The 20586-nt window shown below is 57.6% G+C and overlaps 2 protein-coding genes across 2 annotated transcripts; one reads left to right on the forward strand and one right to left on the reverse strand.

The window, feature by feature from the left end:
• The first annotated feature begins 957 nt into the window (after positions 1 to 957).
• Positions 958 to 12070, forward strand: LOC113409574 (dynein regulatory complex subunit 4-like). Its single transcript, XM_026663663.2, has 10 exons — positions 958 to 994; positions 2365 to 2562; positions 2892 to 3098; positions 3714 to 3768; positions 4555 to 4760; positions 5184 to 5351; positions 5804 to 5890; positions 7690 to 7899; positions 11223 to 11288; positions 11917 to 12070. The coding sequence occupies exons 1-10, from the start codon at positions 980 to 982 to the stop codon at positions 12064 to 12066; spliced, it is 1362 nt and encodes a 453-aa protein (XP_026519448.1). The 5' UTR covers positions 958 to 979; the 3' UTR covers positions 12067 to 12070.
• Positions 12071 to 12719: 649 nt separating this feature from the next.
• On the reverse strand, positions 12720 to 19854 carry LOC113409585 (cadherin-3-like). Its single transcript, XM_026663687.1, has 6 exons — positions 19715 to 19854; positions 18753 to 18928; positions 17284 to 17373; positions 14737 to 14879; positions 13491 to 13626; positions 12720 to 12931 (listed from the first exon to the last, which is right to left on the reverse strand). The coding sequence occupies exons 1-6, from the start codon at positions 19821 to 19823 to the stop codon at positions 12842 to 12844; spliced, it is 744 nt and encodes a 247-aa protein (XP_026519472.1). The 5' UTR covers positions 19824 to 19854; the 3' UTR covers positions 12720 to 12841.
• Positions 19855 to 20586: the final 732 nt, after the last annotated feature.

Here is a 20586-nt window from a genome sequence, read left to right on the forward strand (position 1 = left end):
GGCTGGGGGGATCCCCGGGATCGAGGGGGTTGCTGGGAGGAAAACACTAGGTTCAGGGGTCTCCTGGGAGCCCCCGGTGTGCTGGGGAGCAGCAGCATTTGGGGCAGGGTTCTGGGGCAGGCAGCAGAATTGTCCCGTTCCTCTGTGCCTGGGGCACTTTGCTCGGGACTGATGGCTGCAGTGGCCTCCCTGGAGCTGCAGCTGGGCTGGTCTATGCCCTGAGCTCTGGGTCACACAGTCCTTCCGGGTGACGGGTCATTCTGAGACCTTGGCTGCACCAGCCCATGGCACCTGTTGCCTTCCCCTCAAGTGCATGCCCCTAGCTCATCACAGGGCTCAGGCTGCTCCAAAATGCGCTCACGCTCCCTGGCTGGTTAGGACAAGTAGCACCACATGGGATCTGCGTGAGCGAGGACACACCAGACATAGCATGGGGAGTGTGCAGGGCTGCCCAGAGGGGGGGGCAAGTGGGGCAATTTGCCCCGGGCCCCACAGGGGCCCCAACGAGAATATAGTATTCTATAGTACTGCAACTTTTTTTTATGGAAGGGGCCCCCGAAATTGCTTTGCCCCAGGCCCCCTGAATCCTCTGGGCTGCCCTGGGAGTGTGAGAGGGAGCCATGCGTCCCAGTCCCCAGCACCAGAAGTAGCAGTACCAGTGCAGTCTTAGTTAATTGCTTTGGTGTGGAGTTTCTTGTACCTTTACAGACCCTCCAGCCCTCTGAAAGCTGCACAACAAAGCTGCACCTGTGGCCTGTGGGGAACTGGATGATCCCACCTTGTGTCATCTCATTGATAAGAATGACATCCACACCCAGTGGTCCCCAGCAGCCCAGGTCGGTGGCACCTCTGTAGGTCTGAGCTATGCACGCCTGTCATGTATATTGTTTTCTTTTCTAAGGCGCCCAAAAAGAAAGGTGGCAAAAAAGCCAAGGGGGGCAAAGCTGCAGCGGTGGTGGATGCTGTCCCCCCAGAGGACATGAGCAAGGATCAGGTGAGAGCTCACAGCATCTCTCCTAGGGCTCTCTGCCCAAGGGCTTCGCATGGCCACCGAGCTCCTGGCGAGAGGAGGCTCCCATTTGTAAGGATTATTGGTGGCACGAAGTGCACAAGGTTTGGTTCAACCCATGGAGATGGCAGATGGTGAAGGTTAGTAGAAAAGACAGGGTGGGTTTTCACACCAACAACGGCACCATCCCTCACATGCCTGAACTATTTGCATGGGTGTCACAAGAGCGGACTCGTGGGCTTTGGGGTGTAGCTGGGTTCCCAAAGGGTTTAACCATCTCATCTCTCCCTCTCCAGAGCTTCCATAACTTCCCTGTGTCCCTCATCTAGCCTGCACTCTGTTGCCCGTGACCAGAATTCTGTGCCCTCCTCTGCCCCCTGTTCCACTGTCTAGTAGTTATAAAAGGTTTTCTGTGACAGTCTAGCATTTCCCTGTTAGTCTGAGCGCTATGTCTTGTTCTGTCCTTGTTTCCTATTGGAAAAAGCCCCCTCCACTCACTCTGATACAGGTGTATAACCCTTTTAGAACTTGAATTACTGATGAAATCAATGTCTGTTGCTAGGGCATTCATACACCCCATGCCATAAATACACCTTCCTCTTCTCTCCAGGCCCAAGCAAACTAATTCCTCAAGTGGTATTCGTTCAGATTCAGTTCTATGATTGTTCAGTCTGTGGTTTGATGATCTGCAATCATGCTAGCTGCTGCACTCTCATCGCATCTTAAGTGAAGCTAGGGCTTGAATGAGAGAATGGACTAGGTGCTGTGCGAAGGGGAGTTAGTGATTCAGGAGGTAGCCCTCTTCCCTGGTATTATTATTTAGTATGGTAATGTCCAAAGGCCCACTCAGGGCCAAGGCCCTGCTTTGCTGGCTGCTATACAATTACATATGAAGACATGATCCCTGACCCAATGTCCCTGCAGTCTAAAAGAGGAGCCTGCAATTCTGAGTCCGAATTGGTTGTTAATGAATGCAGCACTGCTCTTCCAGATGACAAATAGATCTGCGGGTCTGTTCCCTTCCGATCAATCAAGATGCCTTAGCTCCCTTTTCTAGAGGTCAGGGTGTTAGTCCCAGTATCCATATCTTAATGGCTAATTACAGTCTACCTCCCTAAACGCCCTGTGGTTTCTGTTGGATATGGCATCGTCACTTCCCGTCCTAAACTTCTGTATCCTGTTAAACAGCTGCCATGCTCCACCCAGAGGAGGCTGTAGGGATTGCTGTGGGTAGTTTGGAAAGAGCTTTGGGCCCCCAGAGGGTGACAGGTGCTAGAGAGACATAAGTCAGCAGTTTTGTGGGAGGAGAACTCCCCCACCAGTGCCTTCACCAGCTGCACTTGTTGCCTCTGCAGCTGGAGGAGCACATTGTGCGTCTTCGGGAGGAGCTGGACCGCGAACGGGAGGAGCGCAACTACTTCCAGCTGGAGCGTGACAAGATCCACACCTTCTGGGAGATCACCCGTCGGCAGCTGGATGAGAAGAAGGCGGAGCTGCGCAACAAGGACCGTGAGATGGAAGAGGCCGAGGAGCGGCATCAAGTGGAGATTAAAGTGAGAGGCTAAGGGAAGACAGTTAGTGGACTCCAGCTCTCCTTATGGGTACCACAGATCCTTGCTTGGCTGTGCCCGTAATTAGTAGCACCCGGTGTTCTTTGAGTGGGCCCCGAGCAGCATGGGAGAAAAGGAGGGAGCAAAGGGAGTTGGGCAGGACACTAGCAAGGGGTGTCTCAGGCAGTATTTCAAGTTCAAATGTGTTCTTGCCCGTATCTGCTAATGCCCCTCTTCCCAGGCCCCTGCAGAGGGGTGGGTCCCCACTGCTGGGCTCCCCCTGCTCCCATCCCTGTCTGGGGGCTTTACACCACTGAGTTCCCTTCTTCCAGGTTTACAAGCAGAAGGTGAAGCACCTGTTGTACGAGCACCAGAACAACATCACAGAACTGAAGGCAGAGGGCACTGTGTCCATGAAGCTGACCCAGAAGGAGCACCGCACCCAGGAGACGGAGCTGCGCAAGGATATGCGCACCTTGAAAGTGGAGCTAAAGGAGCAGGAGCTGGCCAACGAGGTGGTGGTGAAAAACCTGCGCATGGTACGTTGCTCTCAGACAGATAATCATGGGGCTGGGGACACCTTAGCTGCAGGGCTTGTCCAGCCTCCTCACCGCAGCCTGGAAGAAGAGCGCAGCAGAGATGCCAGAGCAAGTCCGAGGTCTGGGTGGTATTGGCATGTAACGGAGATGGGAGAGCCCAAGGTTAGCTTGTCAGAGAAGGAGGCGAGAGGGGGCACCTTACTGAGACATCCAGGCTCTGAAGGGCTGAATGGAGACTGATCAGTCCATGATCCTTGCACCATCCCCATAATGTGAAACTAAGGGGTCACCCAGTGACATCTGTGGGAGATCTATTTAGAGTCACTGAAAGAAGTCTGTCCTCCTGGGGCTGGGAGTCAGTGCTGCAGGAGTCAGAACCCAACATGGGGCTGGAGAACCTGATGGCCAGTAACTGCATGGGTCACTCTGCAAACTGCAGTAGGATTGGTAATCAACCATGTGCTCCAGGGCATCAGCTGATCCGATCCCCCTTTCTGTGATGGCTTTTCACTGCAGCCAGGTGCGCAGATGGCCTTGACTCTGAGCCTGTGCGTAGGGGAGGATTTCTCTCTCTATTTGGCTATCCAAGTCTAATGTGCAGCTTCTCCCTGTCAGAAACAAGAGGAGGAGATCACACGGCTGCGCAGCGACTTTGAGAGACAAGTGAAAGGTCAGTTCCTATTTGGACTCCTGTATAAAACCCACAGTGAGAGCTGTCTTAGCACTCATCACACTGTGCCTCTGCTGGGCTCCCTCCCCAGAGCAAAACAGGGCCTAGCTGGCGGATGGCCATTCTCCTCCTCCTCCCCTCTTCCGCTGCTTGTGGGCTGTAAGGCTGAGTGGCTTGTTTGAATTCCCAGGAGCAGCTTGTCTGTGCGCACGCAGAATGGATCAGAGCAGCACCAGCAGCGGGTGCTTTGCTGCCACTCAAGGGTGGACTCAGGTCTCCCTCTACGCTGCCTGTCTCCATGTGGCAGTGCAGCCCTGCTACCCCATCTCTGTCGGGGGGACTGTTTAACACTATGGGCTGGTGGGCACTAAGCAGTAAGTGCCCTTCATAGCTGCTTACTGGCTCTCTGGAGCTGCAGGGCTCTGAGGCTGGAGGAGACTTTACAGGCACCTAGGCCTTGCGCTGGTACCTCTTTATTATAATGTGGTTCGATTTGCATGATTACCTGAGTGTTTCTAGTGCTCCCCTGCCTAGGGTGTCTGGGCACCGCAGTCAGCCATGGTTTCTGGGCATTCCCTTCCATGATTCTGCTGTAACTGCTCCATGCGCTAATGGGAGCTGATATGGCATCATTAAGGGGCATCCTTTCCAAGAGTACCATCCCCATAGTGTGGACTGACCAAGCAGCTTGTAGCAGCAGCAAAGGGGAGCTCATGCACTGGGTCCCAGCCTGTCTGGCCTGCCCTATGGGGTGGTCACTCAGCCATGTGTGGTGCTTCCCTTCAGAGATTGAGGCCAAGTACGACAAGAAGATGCGCGTGCTGCGGGATGAGCTGGATCTGCGGAGGAAAACGGAGATTCATGAGATCGAGGAGAGGAAAAATGGACAGATCAACACGCTGATGAAGAACCACGAGAAGGCCTTCAGTGACATCAAGAACTACTACAACGACGTCACTCTCAACAACCTGGCACTCATCAACACTCTCAAGGTAACGCTAGCCTGTGCCCGGCGCCGGAATGGGGACACAGCTGGGCCGGAAGCCCAGTGCTGGAGAGGACTGACGCTCTCTTGGAGGTGACAGTTCCTGCCTGTTAGCTCTACACGCATTTCAGTATTGGCTTCTCATTGAGTGCCTTCCACTGCAGGGGTTTCCCCAGCTGCTTCATATGCTTTGTGAGCACCATCACCTCTAATCCTGAGGAGTGGTGACACATTTACACAATTACACTCATGAAGATCATGCAGCTGCGTTATAAACGTCGCCATTTTAAGCCATCTGCTAGGATGCTGCTGTGGCAGTGCTACATGCAGTGCTTGGGAGTCCTGCAGGCCTGGGGTCTCCTGCTGCGATGCCCCATGCTGGCAGTCCTGCTCAGGGACTCCGTACTTGTGTATCTGCCCCTGAGAACAGGAGCAGATGGAGGAGATGAAGAAGAAGGAGGATCACCTGGAGAAGGAGATGGCGGAAGTGCTGCTTCAGAACAAGAGGCAAACAGAGCCCCTGCAGCGGGCCCGGGAGGAGGTGGCCGAGCTGCAGAAGAAGCTAGCCCACTACGAGAAGGACAAGGAGGCACTGGCTGTGAGTCACCTGCTCGGCTCCCATCCAGTTTAGGTCCCATGTCCTGTAGTGTCTCTCCCGCTCCTTCTCAGAGCACGCCTTGTGCTGTGTCCATGGTACAGATTGGGCTTGAATAGTGGCCTCTGCTGGTCATCTGGGAACTACATTGACAGACTCCAAAATGGAATCCCCTTCAGTCGTGCTTGGCTTACGCTGGTGTCCTCAGCATAGCATCTGGTGGGGATCCCCGAACTCGCGGGTGCAGAGGATCTCACTCTAGTGGAGGAAGGGGAATAATGGATTCCTGCCCCCCGGGGCTGACTCCTGAGCCGCACGTGTCCTGTTAAGAGAGAAAGGATTCTGTGCAGGTGATGCCCAGCTTGGGGAGCAGAGTCTGGTATTTCTCCTGTGCCGGCTCTCCCCCGCCCCAGGAACCCATAGCTTGCATCTAATCTTTTTCCCTCCCTCTGCAGAACACAAAGGCCCGTTTGAAAGTCACCCAGAAGGAATTAAAAGACCTTCAGTGGGAACATGAAGTGCTGGAGCAGAGGTTCAGCAAGGTGAGAGCCATGGGCACGAAGTGAGAGCACCTGAGCATGGGGAGTTCTCTTCCCGCACCCGCCCTCTCTGAACAGCTGGGATCCTGGGGTATGAGATGATGTCACAATGGTAACGTTGTAGACGACTGCACAAGCCTCAGCTCAGCCTGGGGTTGTCCTGGGTTCTGACACCCTCTGAGTTCCGTATGAGCAGCTGCCTCCTCTGAGCTGTCTCTCTGCTCTGCCATCTCCTGTGCTCAGTAGACAGGCCCAGTTTTCTACTTGACTAAACAATAACATATGCTCCGCTGGTCCCTTCCTGGCCTGGGGTTGCCTGGCTGCAGCATTAGGCCAGGAGGAAGACGAGAGATTGTTGCTGAGAGTCTCCCTGCTACGGTGAGGGAGTGCTGGATACAGCACAGCAACAGATCACCATTGGAACTAGCATCTTCGGTCTCTCATCTAACCGCTGGCTTTAGAATGCTCCCTGCTCTGACCAGGTGGAGTCTGTTACTGGCATGCCAGCCTTCAGGGAGCATGCTTCAGGTTAAGTGCTTGTAGCCTGAGGGTCTTTCCCCCAGCTGAGTGGGTTAAGGCAGCATGGAGTTTGTCTGCAATTCCCGGAGACTCCCCAGCAATGTGAACATTGATAGGAGACCTCATTAACAAGCTGTCATTGAGGCAGCAGCATATTCAGTGCATTTGGAAATAGGCTTTGGAGGATATGTCTTAATTCAGACACATTAACTAGATAAGAGCCAAGGTTCTCTTAGTTGCTGCTGCTAACATCTGCCATTCCTACCCGCTGCAAGGCTCATGGGTGACCCCTGTATGCACTTGGCATTGGGGTTACTCTGAGGGCCAGAATAGGGTCCTGGGGTGTCACAGCCATAGACTTTAAGGCCAGAAGGGACAATTGTCACCACCTAATCTGACCTGCAAAGCACAGGCCAGAGAACCTTACCCAGTGGTTTCTGCATTAAGCCCATAACTTTGGTTTGAGCTATAGTACATCTTTGAGAAAGACATCAGTCTTGGTTTAAAGATTCGAAGTGATGGAGAATCCATCATGCCCCGAGGTCAGTTGATCCAATGATTAATTCCCCTCACTGTTAAAAAAGGAGGAGACCGTGGCTACCAGAGGATGGTTTCAATCCATCAGCCTCTGGGCCCAGCATACTGCCACGGCACCGCTGTGCTACGAGCCAGGATTCATGGGTTCTCTTCCCGTATCTGCTATTGATTCATGGTGTGACCTGGAGCCAGTCTCTCAGCCAGCCCATCTTGATCTGGGGATAGTAATACCGGCCTCTCAGAGATGTCCTGAGGATTGGCTAATGTTTACAGAGCACTTGGGCCCCTTTGGATAAGCACAAAACGTAGCTGTTGAGGTGGAAACTAGGACAGGAGCTGGGCGTACAGTGCAGAGGAATGAAAGTGGGCTAAGGGGGAATCCGTCTGGGGCAGGAGCTGTTTGGCGGGGGTAGTTTACGACATTCCCGACTCTGGCAGATATTCTGTGCTTATTAAAGTCAGGCATGTGCTAAAGAACACACATGCAGTGGTGCTGGCTGGGGAGAAATGCTCCAGACTCCTCATTCCTCTTGCTTAAGGGGAGGGATTTTCCCACTGGGAGTCGGGTATGTTAACTTCCACTGTAGTTTCCAGTATTGGCCGCTGTCAGGGGCATGTTACCCAACCTGGTGGCTCATTGGTCAGTCCCAGGGTGGCTGTTCCTGCACTGCAGTGCAGAGCAGGTGGTTTTGAAGACATGGCATGGAGGTCTCCTTGCTAACTGGGTGTGGCTCTCTCCTGAGCAGGTGCAGGCAGAACGAGACGAGCTCTATCAGAAGTTCACCAAAGCTATTAATGAGGTGCAGCAGAAGACTGGCTTCAAGAACCTGCTCCTGGAGCGCAAGTTGAAGGCCCTCTCCAACATACTGGAGAAGAAGGAGGTGCAGCTTAACGAAGTCCTCTCAGCCTCCAATCTCGACCCCAGCGCCCTCACCATGGTCACACGCAAACTGGAGGTACCGTACCCTGCTTCAGGGTCTTGGGGGAGAGATAGGAGCAGAAGGGTCACTTCTTGCTGAGCTTGCCCCCTCCCCACTGCAAGGGTTAGGGCTTGGGGTGATAGGGCTGCACGGGGGGGCCGGGCCTGCTCTGTGGCTAAACATGGGCTAAATCTCTGGCCTTTGAACCTCAGCACCAAAGAGTTGAGAGCAGTCTTTGTAGCTGGAGAGGGATCCTGCTGGAGGTGCAGACAGGCTTGGAGAAGGCATCAGAGAATGGTCCTTTTGTGACCAGGCGGGAGCCCTCTCCTTCTCCCTGCACCCTCTGAGGAGCGAGGCCCAACCTTGTAGGACCCCACACTCTGTTACTTCTGCCTGGTGGCTAGCTGAACGTGGTAGTTAGGTCAGAGCTTCTGGTCTGTTAGCGCAGCCCCAGGCTTGTGGTGCAGGAGGAGAGGCCCAATGGGGTGGGAGGAAGGAAGATTCACCCCTCGTCTTGGGAGAATTTCACCTCTAAGATGTGTGTAGAGCTGGGGCCCTGACACACTCAGGAAAAAGCCCCAACATGTTCCACTGTCCTGCCAGAATCCCTAGGCTACCGCTGTGGTAAGGCGATGGGCTTCAGCGGCCTCCTCTCACTCCCATGAAGGCCATTGTATGGGTAACCCCCTTGGGGCACAAGGAGCAGGCTCAGCGCTGAGTCTCGCTCCCGCAGCGGTGGAAAGGGCTGGGCCGAGTCCCAACCCACAGGAGAATTGTCAGGGTTGCTGATTCCTTTGTGTTCCGGGCTCGGCAGGCCGGGCACTGTGCTTGTTTGTACTCTGTCAAGGTGAGGGATGGAAGCCCCTGAGCAGCAGCCTCACCCAGGCTTCCCCTGGCCAGCTCTGTGGAGACAGCCCTCTCCTGGCGGCCCCACCCCCGGCAATCTAAGCAGGCTCCACTCTGGCCATGCCAGCACTTGGAGCTGGAAGGCGATTCCTCGCTCCAAGTGACATACTGGGGCGGCCAGCCTCTCCTGCTGCTTGCACCTCTAGATTTTAGCAGGTAGCTCAATGAGAGCTAGCACAGGTATGTCTCCTGGAGCTGGCAATGACACCTGCCAGCTCTAGTGGAGGCGTGCCTGATTTGGAGGGGCTTTGTGGCCATGGGGGCTAGTGGGGACATAATTCATAGATTCATAGATTCATAGATTCTAGAACTGGAAGGGACCTCGAGAGGTCATCGAGTCCAGTCCCCTGCCCGCATGGCAGGACCAAATACTGTCTAGACCATCCCTGATAGACATTTATCTAACCTACTCTTAAATATCTCCAGAGATGGAGATTCCACAGCCTCCCTAGGCAATTTATTCCAGTGTTTAACCACCCTGACAGTTAGGAACTTTTTCCTAATGTCCAACCTAGACCTCCCTTGCTGCAGTTTAAGCCCATTGCCTCTTGTTCTATCCTCAGAGGCTAAGGTGAACAAGTTTTTCCCCTCCTCCATATGACACCCTTTTAGATACCTGAAAATGACCAATGAGAACTAAGATGAATCTCACTAGTCACTCCCCCCCACACCACCTGCTTTCCTTCCTGGCTCTGTGGCTCACAGCAGGCTCTGGGACGTCTGGCACCCTAAAAATACATGGCGGGGAGCTCCTGGGGCGGGGGGAGAACAGGCTTAGTGATTCCACATTCCAAGCAAGTAGCAGCAGTAACAGGAGAAGCAGCACTTGTCTGCCTTTGTCCCAGCCCAGCTCAAACGGGCTCGGGACTTGGGAAACCTGGGTTCCTGGCTCAGCCATGGATTTCCTGTGTAACCTGGGGCCAGTCACTTCATCCACCCCGTGCTCAGCTTCCAGCACTATGATGGAGATACAATTTCCCTCCCTCCCTGGGGTGTTGGGAGTGTGAACCAGTAACAGCGCTGTAGTGCTCAGACACTGGGGATGGAATGAGCGCCACTGCCTGGCCTGGGGGGAGCAGATCACAAAACACATTCTTCAGAAACCACCAAGGCGACATCTCTCCAGCAGCTGCTGGCGGTGCTGGAGTCTCCGAATTCCTTTGCTCAGCTGCCTCTTGCAGGCTGCATCTACGCTGCGAAGCTTCCGGTCTGTAACTCTGCACTGGTGCCGTGTAGCCCGAGCCCTGGCTTTGAGCAGTTAGGTGACGGAGCAGCAAAAATGCAGCCCTGGCCTTCCCCTCTCGCGGAGCGGCACCATTGGTACATCTCAGGACCAATTTAACTAGTGTAGACAAGCTCTCGGGGGCCCCTGGTTGGGTTCTTGGAGCGGAAAGGCCAGGCAGCACACGTGAGGCACAGCCACCTCACCTCATCACAACTCCATACCTCCCCAGGGTTCCTTTCATAATATGGCCTCAAACTGGGGGTCCCCTGCCTTCCTGAGGCCAGCCCCTGAGCAGGGCCCTCCACCCTGGAAGCTGCCATAGTCGCCCCTGGCATGAGAGTCACAGTCCGACTGGAGCCTTTTCCAGTGAGAGGCTGGTGCAGTGGAGGTTCCAGGTGAGGGCCTGTTGTTCGTTTGCTGCCCTCTGCAGAGCACAGGCTGCTGGCAAGTCAGGCACCTCAGGCTTAATAGACATTTGTAGCCTCCACGTATCCCACAGCCTCTGCAGCAAACCAGCCGCTTAACCGAAGGGAGAACACACTCCTGAACCCCAGAATGTCAGCCCAGGTGTAGCAGTTTGACAAGGGGGCTCAGCCAGCCCCCACAGAGAAAGGGCCCTACTCAGCCACCAGGGCCCTGGATCTCCTCCCGTCTCTGCTTTCCCCAACTGCAGAGAGCCCGGGCTCTGTGCTAGGCTGGCTGTCAATGGGCTGGATTCGGACCCTGTGGTTGTGAGGCAGGAGGGTGGGATCGGGTGGGGACTGCTTGTCTCCCACTCTTAAGCACTCTTAATGCCTCCCTGGGGACTAAGGTCGCACTCCATAGAGTGGCCTGAGGATTCCCTCGGTCATATCTTTGGCTTGGTGCTGGGAGGAAACCAGGCTGGAGTGGGGTGAAGTGGGCTGCGAGTGCAGTGCAGTGTTAGTTACCTAAGGGAGCATGGGGTCATGTCTAACCCACCAGATGCAACATAAACTGGCGGGCAGGCAGCACTAAAGGCATCTCAGTCTCTGGGTCAGTTACACTGAGCAGGGTTCTGGGGTTACGTTCCGGGTTCCCCCCCCCCCCCCAAACTAGCCCCAGCCAGCAGGCACCACCTCCTCTGGCAGCACTGTGGGAACCTTGCCAAGCCAATCTCTGCAGCTTTCCCATGGCACCATGCTGAGCTGGGCTCTGACCCATGCCCGGGGGACCCAACCAGTAACAAGGCTCTGATCTCCCTTCCCAGGACGTGCTGGATTCCAAGAACAACACCATCAAGGATCTCCAGTACGAGCTGGCCCGAGTCTGCAAGGTGAGGAGAGGGGACCCTGCTTCTGTCCCGCCCCAGTGGAACCAGGCAGGGTCAGCGCTGGGACATGCCACATGCTCTGCAGGGAGAATCCTCCTGTGCAAAACCTAATGGGGATGGAGGAGAAGCTCCAGGGCCTGCTGGGAGGAGCAGGGCACTGCTCCTACATGGCTCTGTTAGACATCATCTCTCCTGCAGGAGAGGAGGCAGTGGAGGGGCTGTTCCCGCTCACGTGTGCACAGACAGACACAGCCTTTGCCCAGCACCTCCCTTGTTGTGTCAGGACTTTAATCCTCTTGATTATGTGGCAAAGCTAGAAAGTGCTGGCCAGGCAGCTCAGCCCTCTGGCATGTTGGCATCTCCTGTTGTGTGTGCAGCCCTCGCTGCTCGGCAGGAATTAGCCACACGGTGCTGGTTCTCTCTGTGAGGGGGTTACCCAGGGACCCCCAGCACCCAGACTGGCTCAGGGACCGAGTTCTGGTTTCCCTAGTTATGACAGCCCCCCTTTGCCCCTGCCGGGCACCACAGGGGATGGTGCAGGAGTGGGTGCTCTGCCCGGGTAGGAGCTAGCTAGTGACGACCTGTGCGTGGTGTGCACTTCCCTGGGACTCACACTCTGCTTCACTTTCAGGCACACAACGACTTGCTGCGCACCTATGAGGCCAAGCTCACAGCCTTCGGGATCCCCCTGGACAACGTGGGCTTCAAACCACTGGAGACCACAGTGATGGGACAGACACTGGGGCAGGGCCCAGCCGGACTCGTTGCTACCCCAACCTAGCACTGCTGGGCACGTGCTTGTCCATCACTCTCGGGTTACACTAAATATTGTCAGCAGCCTCCCCATGGGCTCCTGTCCCAGCACCGCAGGGAGGGGGCTGTGCTGTGGCTCTGTCTCATTAAACAAACCCCAGAAAGGTTTTTAAGCAGGCTCCAAAGAAACCATTTTTCACTTCCCAGGGCAGGGCCGGGCCGCAGCGTGGAAGGAGACCTCTCCCAGGCCAGTGCTCCCTTGCCTAGAGAACGTGCCAGCCAGACAGCTGGTAGCTGGCCCCTGGGTACCACAGCACCGTAAGCAGAGGAGTGTCGCCACCCCAGACCACACCCATGGCCTCCACATGCGGCCTGTTCTCAGCCAGTCCTGCACCCATAGGCCTCCCAGCTAGGCCCTCTCCTGCCCTGGGCAGGGGCTGGAGCCCAGAGGGCTCCGTATGCCGACAGCTCTACCTCGGGAAGAGGGATGAGCCCTGCTGGCTCTGGAGGGACTGTGCTCACCAGCAGGGAGAACTGGGCCCCTGAGCAGCAGAGCCATGCTGCCCTTCCTGGAGCAGAACCATCCGTCTCCTTGGCTGCTTTACCACTCGGATCCGCAGAGCTCGCTAACGAGCAGCTGAGTGCGTCAGGCTAAGGCAAGTGCTGTTGAAAGAGCCCTTTAATAGCGCAGCCCACCCTGAGCCCTCCCTCGCGTCACTTCCTCCGGCCCATCTCTGGAGCCATGGCCAGGCCGGCCGGGGGGGCTAGTCCCTGCACCATGCCCACCTGCTCTCCCCTGTGCTCTAGCTCCCCTTGTAGGTGGTATAGGAGAAGGGGCTGATCAGCAGAGGGATGTGCAGCTTCCGGGTTTGCTCTGTGACCGTGAAGACAACCTGGCAGAGACAAGGGAGAAGCAGGTTACATGTGTGACACAGCGTGTGCTGGCTCGGGGGAGCCTCGGCCCCACAGCAGTTTGATCTGTCTGCAGACGGTCCAGGGCGGGAGGAAATGCGACCCTTTCCCGTTGACAGTGAGCGGCTCCAGCATTGCTGGGGACAGAGCTGCAGATTGGCCGTGTAAAGTGCACTGAGCCCTATTCACTCTGACATGGCAAAGGCGATGGGTGGGGAGCAGGGAGACGGGGCCAGAGTCTGCTCCCCTGCCCTGCTAGGCCACGAGGCAGAGTTTACGGTGGAGTATCAAAGAGTTTGACCCTTGGTCTCCTTTCGCATTTGTAGCATCTGTGGCAACTTCCCCTGACTTAGTGGAGGATTCTGGAGAGGCAGTCACAGAGCAACCCGTGTCCTCGTGGACACTCCACGTGCTCCCTGCCTCCCGGGTCTGCACGTGCTAGCGCTGGCTCTGTAGACAAGGCTGATTCTCCTCGCTCCTGCTTTAACCCGCCCGGGTGAGAGAGGAATTGGGCCCAGACATGCTCCTTGTTAGATTTACCTCCACATAGGGGTAGAAGCTAGTGTAGCCCAGCTGCTGCCAGTAAGCCCCAGTGTCGACGTGCAGCTTGTACGTGCCAGCCTTCACCTGCCCAGGAGCCAGGAAGAGCGGGCAGTGCCCATCCACGTTGGTAGAGCTGAAATCCAAACAAGTGTATCAAACTGAAGCTGTCCACCGCTCCCTCCCTAGTCCCCTGGAGCCTCCTTGCTGGGATCCAGCCTCAGGTGCAGGCTGAGCCAGGCACAGCTGTTGGGATGACGTGCTCCCGCCCTGAGCAGCGCAGGAAGCAGAAGGCAGAGCAAGGAGAGGCGTGACCGCAGGGGAGAGCGCCTGGGGATGGAGCAGGCAGGGAGGTCGTTCCAGACGGCAGGAGCTGCCCCCAGGGATTCCAGGCGACGCTTTTTGGCCAGCACCACCTCGTGCTGTGTGCGCGTCACTCCGCCCTGGGAGTTGATGGGGAGATTGAACCGTACTGGGTCATGTCAGAGCATGGATCTGTGTCCTCTGCGGTCCGGCCTACACCTCAGGGAGGATGAGCCAGAGCGGATGGCAGTGCCCCACTGGAGTGCGTCCCCATGATGCCTGGTTAGTGGGGAGTGGGGGTCCAGCCGAGCAGTGAGGCAGCTGCCAGGCCAGAGACCAGAAGGGAGTAATCCCCCCACCCCACAACCCAAGGAAGGGAGCACCAGGGGAAATGGCTGTACGTTGGCTGGGTCTGTGCCAGTACCTCTGCCAGTTACCCTGCAGGGCCCGGGGGAGAACCAGGCCTCCTTGCCTTGGAGTCTGGCCAGAGGTAGACCCACCTTCACCCTGTTTGCATTGCACCTCTCTCCAAACACAGCCTGGGGGCAGGGGCTGCAGTTAGCCCTTGGGCACCGGCTGGGGGGAGATGGAACCTGTGCCTGCTGCAGGTCCTAGCCCACTCTGCCAGAACCCATCCCGCAGCCTGCACGCCCTGGTGCAGCCTGAGCCAGGCCAGCAGTAGGATCCACCCCGGGGGGGGGGTCTTTGGGGAGGGTGAGGTTTTGAAGGGCTCAGGCAACTGTTCTGCTGTGGGCTGGGATCGGATTCAGGTGGGAGAGGGAAGCCTGAGGAGGTGGAAAAACCCTTTCCTGTCCTTCCCCCAGGCTTCAGCTCAGTCCGTCCGTCCCCCGTCCCCCCGCCCCGCACCAGGCCTTTGCACTTAGGGGGGTTGTGGGGTGGCCTTCCCCTTCCAGGGACAGCCCATCTGCCTCACCACACCTACCTCTTCATCAGCTCCATCCATTGCAGCCCGGGGCCTTGGAGCTGGGACAGGTGCGTGGCCAGGCCTGTTGCGGGCTGGCCGGTCAGAGTGTTCAACACGTGGATGGTCAGGGAGCTGCTAGGGGCCTCGGACATGTTTTTGACCTGGGACACAAGTTAATGAGCCAAGCGGGGCCCCTCACGCCTGGCCCCCAAAGCACCACAGCCACTCCCCCACCCCGCGGCAGTGCCCGTCGCACGGGGTGATCACTGGTGTGTGCAGCAGGGGAGCAGCGTCTCCACACTCTGGTAAACGGGGAGGGATCGGAGGGCCAAGCGCAGGGCACTCAGGCCTGCTCTACGCTCCATCGCTATGGTGCTCCAGGCTGGGAAAATCCACCCCCTGCACACCGTGGCTCTGCTGACCTGACACCCCCCTCACCCTCTGTATGGGCAGCGAGGGCAATGGAACAACGTCTCCGTCAGCCCAGCTGCCATCGCTCGGGGAGTGGAAGTCTGAGTCTGACCCTGATGGAAACCCCCCTTCTAGCAGCATAGGGAGCATGAGGCAGGGCCCCTGGCACACACCCAGGCCGATGGGGGGGGAGGAGGGTAAGGCAGGGCCCCTGGCACACGCCCAGGCCAATGGGGGGGGGTCAGGCAGGGCCCCTGGTGCACGCCCAGATGGGTGGGGGGTGAGGCAGGGCCCCTGGTGCACCCACAGTCCGATGGGGGGTGGGGGGTGAGGCAGGGCCCCAGGCGCATGCCCAGGCCGATGTGGGGGGGGTGAGGCAGGGCCCCTGGCACACGCCCAGGCCGATGTGGGGGGGTGTGTGAGGCAGGACCCCTGGCGCACGCCTGGGCTGATGGGGTGGGGTGTGAGGAAGGGCCCAACCCCGATTTCTGAAGCCCGCACAGCATAACCGCTGCCCCCAGCACTTGTCTAACTCACGAACACGTGGCATCGCCCCAGCAGCTCTGACCTAGATCAGGGCAGCGCGGAGCATTGGCCATTTGCCCCACTCCACCCTCCAGTCCCCTCCCTGTGGCACCATTCCCATGGCCCCGGCTCTGTTTGCTGAGCTAGTGAGGCCGGTGAGTAACCTCGGGGCCTCGGCGAGGAGCAGGGCCTGGGGAGGGATGGCCCAGCACCATGGAGCAGTGCCAGGTCTTGGCTGCAGAGGGACAGTCTGTCTCTAGCGCCGCCTGCAACAGGGTTCGACCCACGTGGCCAGACAAGGCCCCACACCCCCATGCCCTGTCAGACCCGGTTTCCAGAGCAGGGGGCAGCCAGGATGTGCCCTTCCTCTGAGTGGCCCCAAAGGTGACAAGCCAGGGTAGGGCCCGGGACGGAGTGTCCCCTGTGAGGACAGAGGGAGGATCCAGCCTGATCCGGCTTCTTGTGGGGAACGGCTGATGGGCGAGGGAGGAGCCCAGCTCACATGATCCCATCCCACCCCCGCCCTGGGCTGCTTCTGGCAAACCTGGGTCCCAGCAGGGTACAGTGTGCGGCCTTTCCCCCCTACCCCCGCCTGCTCTGCCGCGGTAGGGGCAGGGGTCTGTGTGGGGAGCCAAGGGGCAGGGCTGGAGTGCAGATCCCCAGTTACACTTAGGAGGGGAGCCCATGGAGTGCCCCAGACAGGGCTGTGGTAAAGGAGGATGCCCCGATTCCCAGGGAGCTCCGTGCCGCAGTGCCCCACACCAGTGTGTGAGCAGGCTGCCCCTGGCGTGGGACTGCAACCAGCTCCCAGTGACCCCAGCCCCAGCTGAGATGCAGCGTGGGGTAGTTACTGCTGGCACACCCCTATCAGTCATGAGTCCCAAAGGGGCAGGCTCCCACGGGGCTGCTGTAACTCCAGAGGGCCAGGGAGAAACCCCTTCTCTAGTGCAGGAGTCAGGCTGTGCCCACTGTTGCCCAGGCTTTGGGGCACCCTCCCTCTGCTGCTCCCTGCCAGCCCAGCTGCTAAGCCTGCCCTCGCCTGTCCTGCCCAGCTGTGCCCTTCACAGGCAGCAGAGCAAACCCCACCTCAAGGTGCCAAGGTGGGGGGGGAAGCGACTTTGAACGTACATGTTTTAAGCCTGTTTTTTACCCAAGTTGCTGCCTGTGGAGTCTTGGCGGGTTTTTGTGTGTGTCAGTGGAGCCCTGCCCAGCGTGTGACGGATGAACTCCGCCCCCCTTCTGCCTGACAGCCAATGGGCTGTACGGATTTTTTTTTTAAAAGTGAGTGGAGCCACGTGATTGGCCATTCCACTGGTTTTGAAAAAGAGGGTGAATGTCACTGATTGGTTCCCCACAGCTATTTAAAGAGCAACAGGCCAGCCAGCTGAGCAAAGGGTATTACCTGCCTGCCAGGGAATGGGAGACCAGCCCCGGGGTGGGGATGGAATAGCCGGTCACGAGTGGCCGGGTGCTTTCAGAGCCGCGGGCCGCTTGGGAGACCCATGTCAGCTTGTGGTTTTTGAAAAAGCTGCCCCCTCCAGCCAGGCTCTGCGGCCCCAGCATCTCTAGTAGTGCCCTGTGTGTTAATGGAAGCCCAGCCCCGCCCTCGCCGCAGCCTGGGAGCCTCACCTGCACCTCGATGACAGCAGTGGCGGAGGCTGTGAACCCGTATCCCTGCAGATCTGCAGCCTGCACTATCAGCCTGTACTGGGGGGCAGTCTGTGAAAGAGAGAGAGAGAGAGAGTCACACGGGGCTCAGAGCGGGGCTCAGAGCGGGGCCTTTCCCCTGTGTGGCTGGGGCCAGGGCCTTGCTTTCCGTTAACTCGTTGCTCACCCTACTAGAGCTGCCAGCACGTTACAGTCTAGGGTGACCAGATGTCCCGATTTTATAAGGACAGTCCTGATTTTTGGGTCTTTTTTTTATATAGGCTCCTATTACCCCTCCCCCCCACCCTGTGTTCTGATTTTTCACACTTGCAGTCTGGTCACCCTATTACAGTCACAAATGCGCTGCTGTTGGGAAGGGTGGGTGGGTGGCTGGGGGAGCTGCCATGGGGGAACACAGACCAGGGGCTGTGCCTGGCATTGGTGGAGGGGCCGGGGACCGCGGTCGGAGCTGCAGCCAGGGCAGAGCCCTGTGGGGCCGTGGCAGTGAGGATGAGCTGTCTGGACACGGTGCGTGGGCGAGGGAGGGCAGGGGATGTGAACAGGAAGGGGTGACGTGGTCTGACTGACGGACAAGGAAGATGATTTAACGGTGCCCTCTCAAGCTCTTCACTGGGAGCCTGTAGCAACCATCTTGGAACTGGTGTGGCCGGAGGTCCTGGAGACTCCTGCCCTGGCACAGCGGCACACTCCGAGGGAGGGGCTCTTGCCCACCAGTAATTTCCCATGTGGCCTTGGGCAGCTCCCTGCCCTTGCCATGCCTGTTTCCCCTTCTGTAACACAGGAATAATGGTTCCTCCTCCCGGGGCAGGCCGAGAAGACCTGTGACTGTTTGTGAAGCAGGAGAGGAGGCAGCGAGATGGGGCGAAGGGCTGTTCTCAGCCTCCTGCTCCCGGTTGCCATGGACGGCGAAGGGAGCAGGGTGGGGCCTGTGTCTCTAGAAAGGCCACGTGTGCTCATGTCCCCAAGGAGCGTTCCGTGCCCAGTTCCCAGTGCAACCTCTCTGCTGGGCTCAGGCTCGGCAACAATGTGTTTCCACAAAACCCAACATGGGGCTGAGATTTGATGCATTTAAATTAGCTGAATTGACCGAACACAGCCAAACGATCAGGCCTCCCATGGGGCGGGGGGGAGAGGTCAGTTTCTAGCGCTGCAGAGATGCCTGTTGAACCCCCCACTGCCTCCCCGCCAAGCACAATTCACTCAGCCCAAGGGCTGTCCGGGCCGGGGAAGTCTAACGTGGCACAAGCACCCAGAAGAAGCGGAGACAGCGGGAAGTTTGCCAAAGACATCCTGCAGCGTGACACGGATTGCGCCGGACACTCCCAATGCGTCTCGGTGCGGAGCTCGCCCTTCCGAACCTAGGGCTGTCCATCCGCTCTGTGCAAACGTAACACCCGGACGTGCCTCCGACCCAACGCTGCGGCACTCACCTCTCTGTCCAGCCCAGTTGCAATCACACTGATGACGCCATTCTCAGAGTTGATGGCGAACATCCGGCTGTGGGGTTGTTCAGGTATCTGCTGCAGGATGGAGTAAGCAATGACCCCATTGTAGGTGTTTACACTGTCGTCTGCATCTGTGGCTGTCACTTGCATCACAGAGGTACCTAGGCACGAGTTTAGAGTAACACTATTTTTCTAGTTCTAGGACAAAATGAGATTGGAGACGATTCTCCAGAACGTACTGCCAGGAACAATCCCGCCCTGGCCCACCAAGGGGAATGGGGGAAGGTGACTAGATCAACCACCAGGCATTTCCCATCCCCAACGTCTGCCAATTCTTCTCTGCAGTCACCAAAGAAGGGGAATAAGCTTGTAAGCGCCTTGGGGCAGCGCAGGCTGAGCCGTCGGCCCAGAGCCATCGATCTCACTGGGGCGATACAAAGACTAGAACCCTACGAGTGTCTCACAGGTAAACGGACGGCACAATTTGGAGCCATATTTACTGTTACCAGTTAGCTCCCCTGTTCTCTTCCAGTTCTCATAGCGCCCCCATCAGCAGTATCTGCACCGAGCGCCTGCTCCCTGCCAGCCCCAGAGCCTTCTGGGAAGGTAACTGGTCCCTCCGTGGGTACTGTAGCGAGGCGGGTGGTCAACCCCAGGGTGCCGACTCTCCTGCAGGATCGGGAGAAGGAGCTGCTGGGTTGGAAGGGGAGGGAGAGCCTGCTCCAAGCCCTGCCATCCACACGAGCAGCACTCTCTGGACAAGGCGTGTCTGCTCAGTGGGCAGATTTTAGCCCCTTTGGGTTATTCTGGGATTTAAATTCTTCAAAGCAAAAATAACCCAACACTAAAACAGCCCCTGTCTCTCTCTCTCCTTGGAGGGAACCCTCCAAAGCCACATCTCATGACCAGTGTGTCTCACCCACCACTAGGGGGCTCTGCTCACGTACCTGGCTTGGCTCCTTCTTCTATGGAGCCTGTGAAGACGCTCTGGGTGAACTGGGGTTTGTGGTCGTTCTGGTCGCTCACGGTGATGATGATCTCCATGGGGTCCTCCATGGTCACCCCATTCGCAGACACAGCGTGGGAAAAGAGCTGCAAAGCCAGCACATGGTGTAAGGCACCATCAAGCCACCCTGCGAGTCCTGGAGCCGCCTGGCCACGGGCAGCCAGCAGCGCCCACCAAACCCAGCCATGGCTCCGAAAGCAGCGGCCATGCTTGGCTTGTGTGCGGTGTTCCACACGTCCCTGCAGAACGGGAGCCTGAGCCTGGCTGGCTTAGCCAGAGGGGACTTGCCTTCGATTCCCCACCTCCAGCTGCTGGCTGACCAGCCCCACTAGGGTCCTGAGTCCACACGGAACACACCCAGCCTGGGGGTCTGCCCAGCTCAGCCTGTGCCCAGGGTCCGGACAGCAGCCTTCAAAGGGCCCATCCAGCTCCCCTCCACACTCGGAGGATAATCACTCGCTGGCCCATGGACAGTGAGGTCCTGTTACCCAGGGAGGGGCCAGTCTGGGCTGTCCCGACCTGTGTGGATTTATGGTTTCTCCTCCCTGCTGGGCCAAACCCCGACATCAGTAATGGACACGGAGCCACCCGCTAGCCCTGCTCTGCCCAGCAGAGACCCACGGGCCCGTGACGAAGAATCCAGCCAAGCTTTCGGAGACGGGAGGCGCATGCTGCGCGCGTCTCCAAGGGTATGTCTACACTACAGGATTAATCCGAATTTAGATAATTCGAATTTGGGAAACAGGTTGTATAAATTCGATTGTGTGCGGCCACACTAAGCACCTTAATTCGGTTTTAAACCACATTAATTCG

This window comes from Terrapene carolina, unplaced genomic scaffold (genome assembly GCF_002925995.2).
Source record: "Terrapene carolina triunguis isolate 2854851 unplaced genomic scaffold, T_m_triunguis-2.0 Scaffold33891, whole genome shotgun sequence".
NCBI lineage: Eukaryota > Metazoa > Chordata > Testudines > Emydidae > Terrapene > Terrapene triunguis.

Bases quoted from the DNA above. Each gene is read 5' to 3' on its own strand.
- LOC113409574 (XM_026663663.2), top strand. The intron at 7,900-11,222 runs GTACCGTACCCT...CTCCCTTCCCAG, and splicing joins TGGTCACACGCAAACTGGAG to GACGTGCTGGATTCCAAGAA. The intron at 11,289-11,916 runs GTGAGGAGAGGG...CTTCACTTTCAG, and splicing joins AGCTGGCCCGAGTCTGCAAG to GCACACAACGACTTGCTGCG.
- LOC113409585 (XM_026663687.1), bottom strand. From the start codon at position 19,823: ATGGAGGACCCCATGGAGATCATCATCACCGTGAGCGACCAGAACGAC. The intron at 18,929-19,714 runs GTACGTGAGCAG...ACTCGTGCCTAG, and splicing joins AGAAGAAGGAGCCAAGCCAG to GTACCTCTGTGATGCAAGTG. The intron at 12,932-13,490 runs GTAAATCTAACA...TGTCTCTGCCAG, and splicing joins GCTTCTACCCCTATGTGGAG to GTTGTCTTCACGGTCACAGA.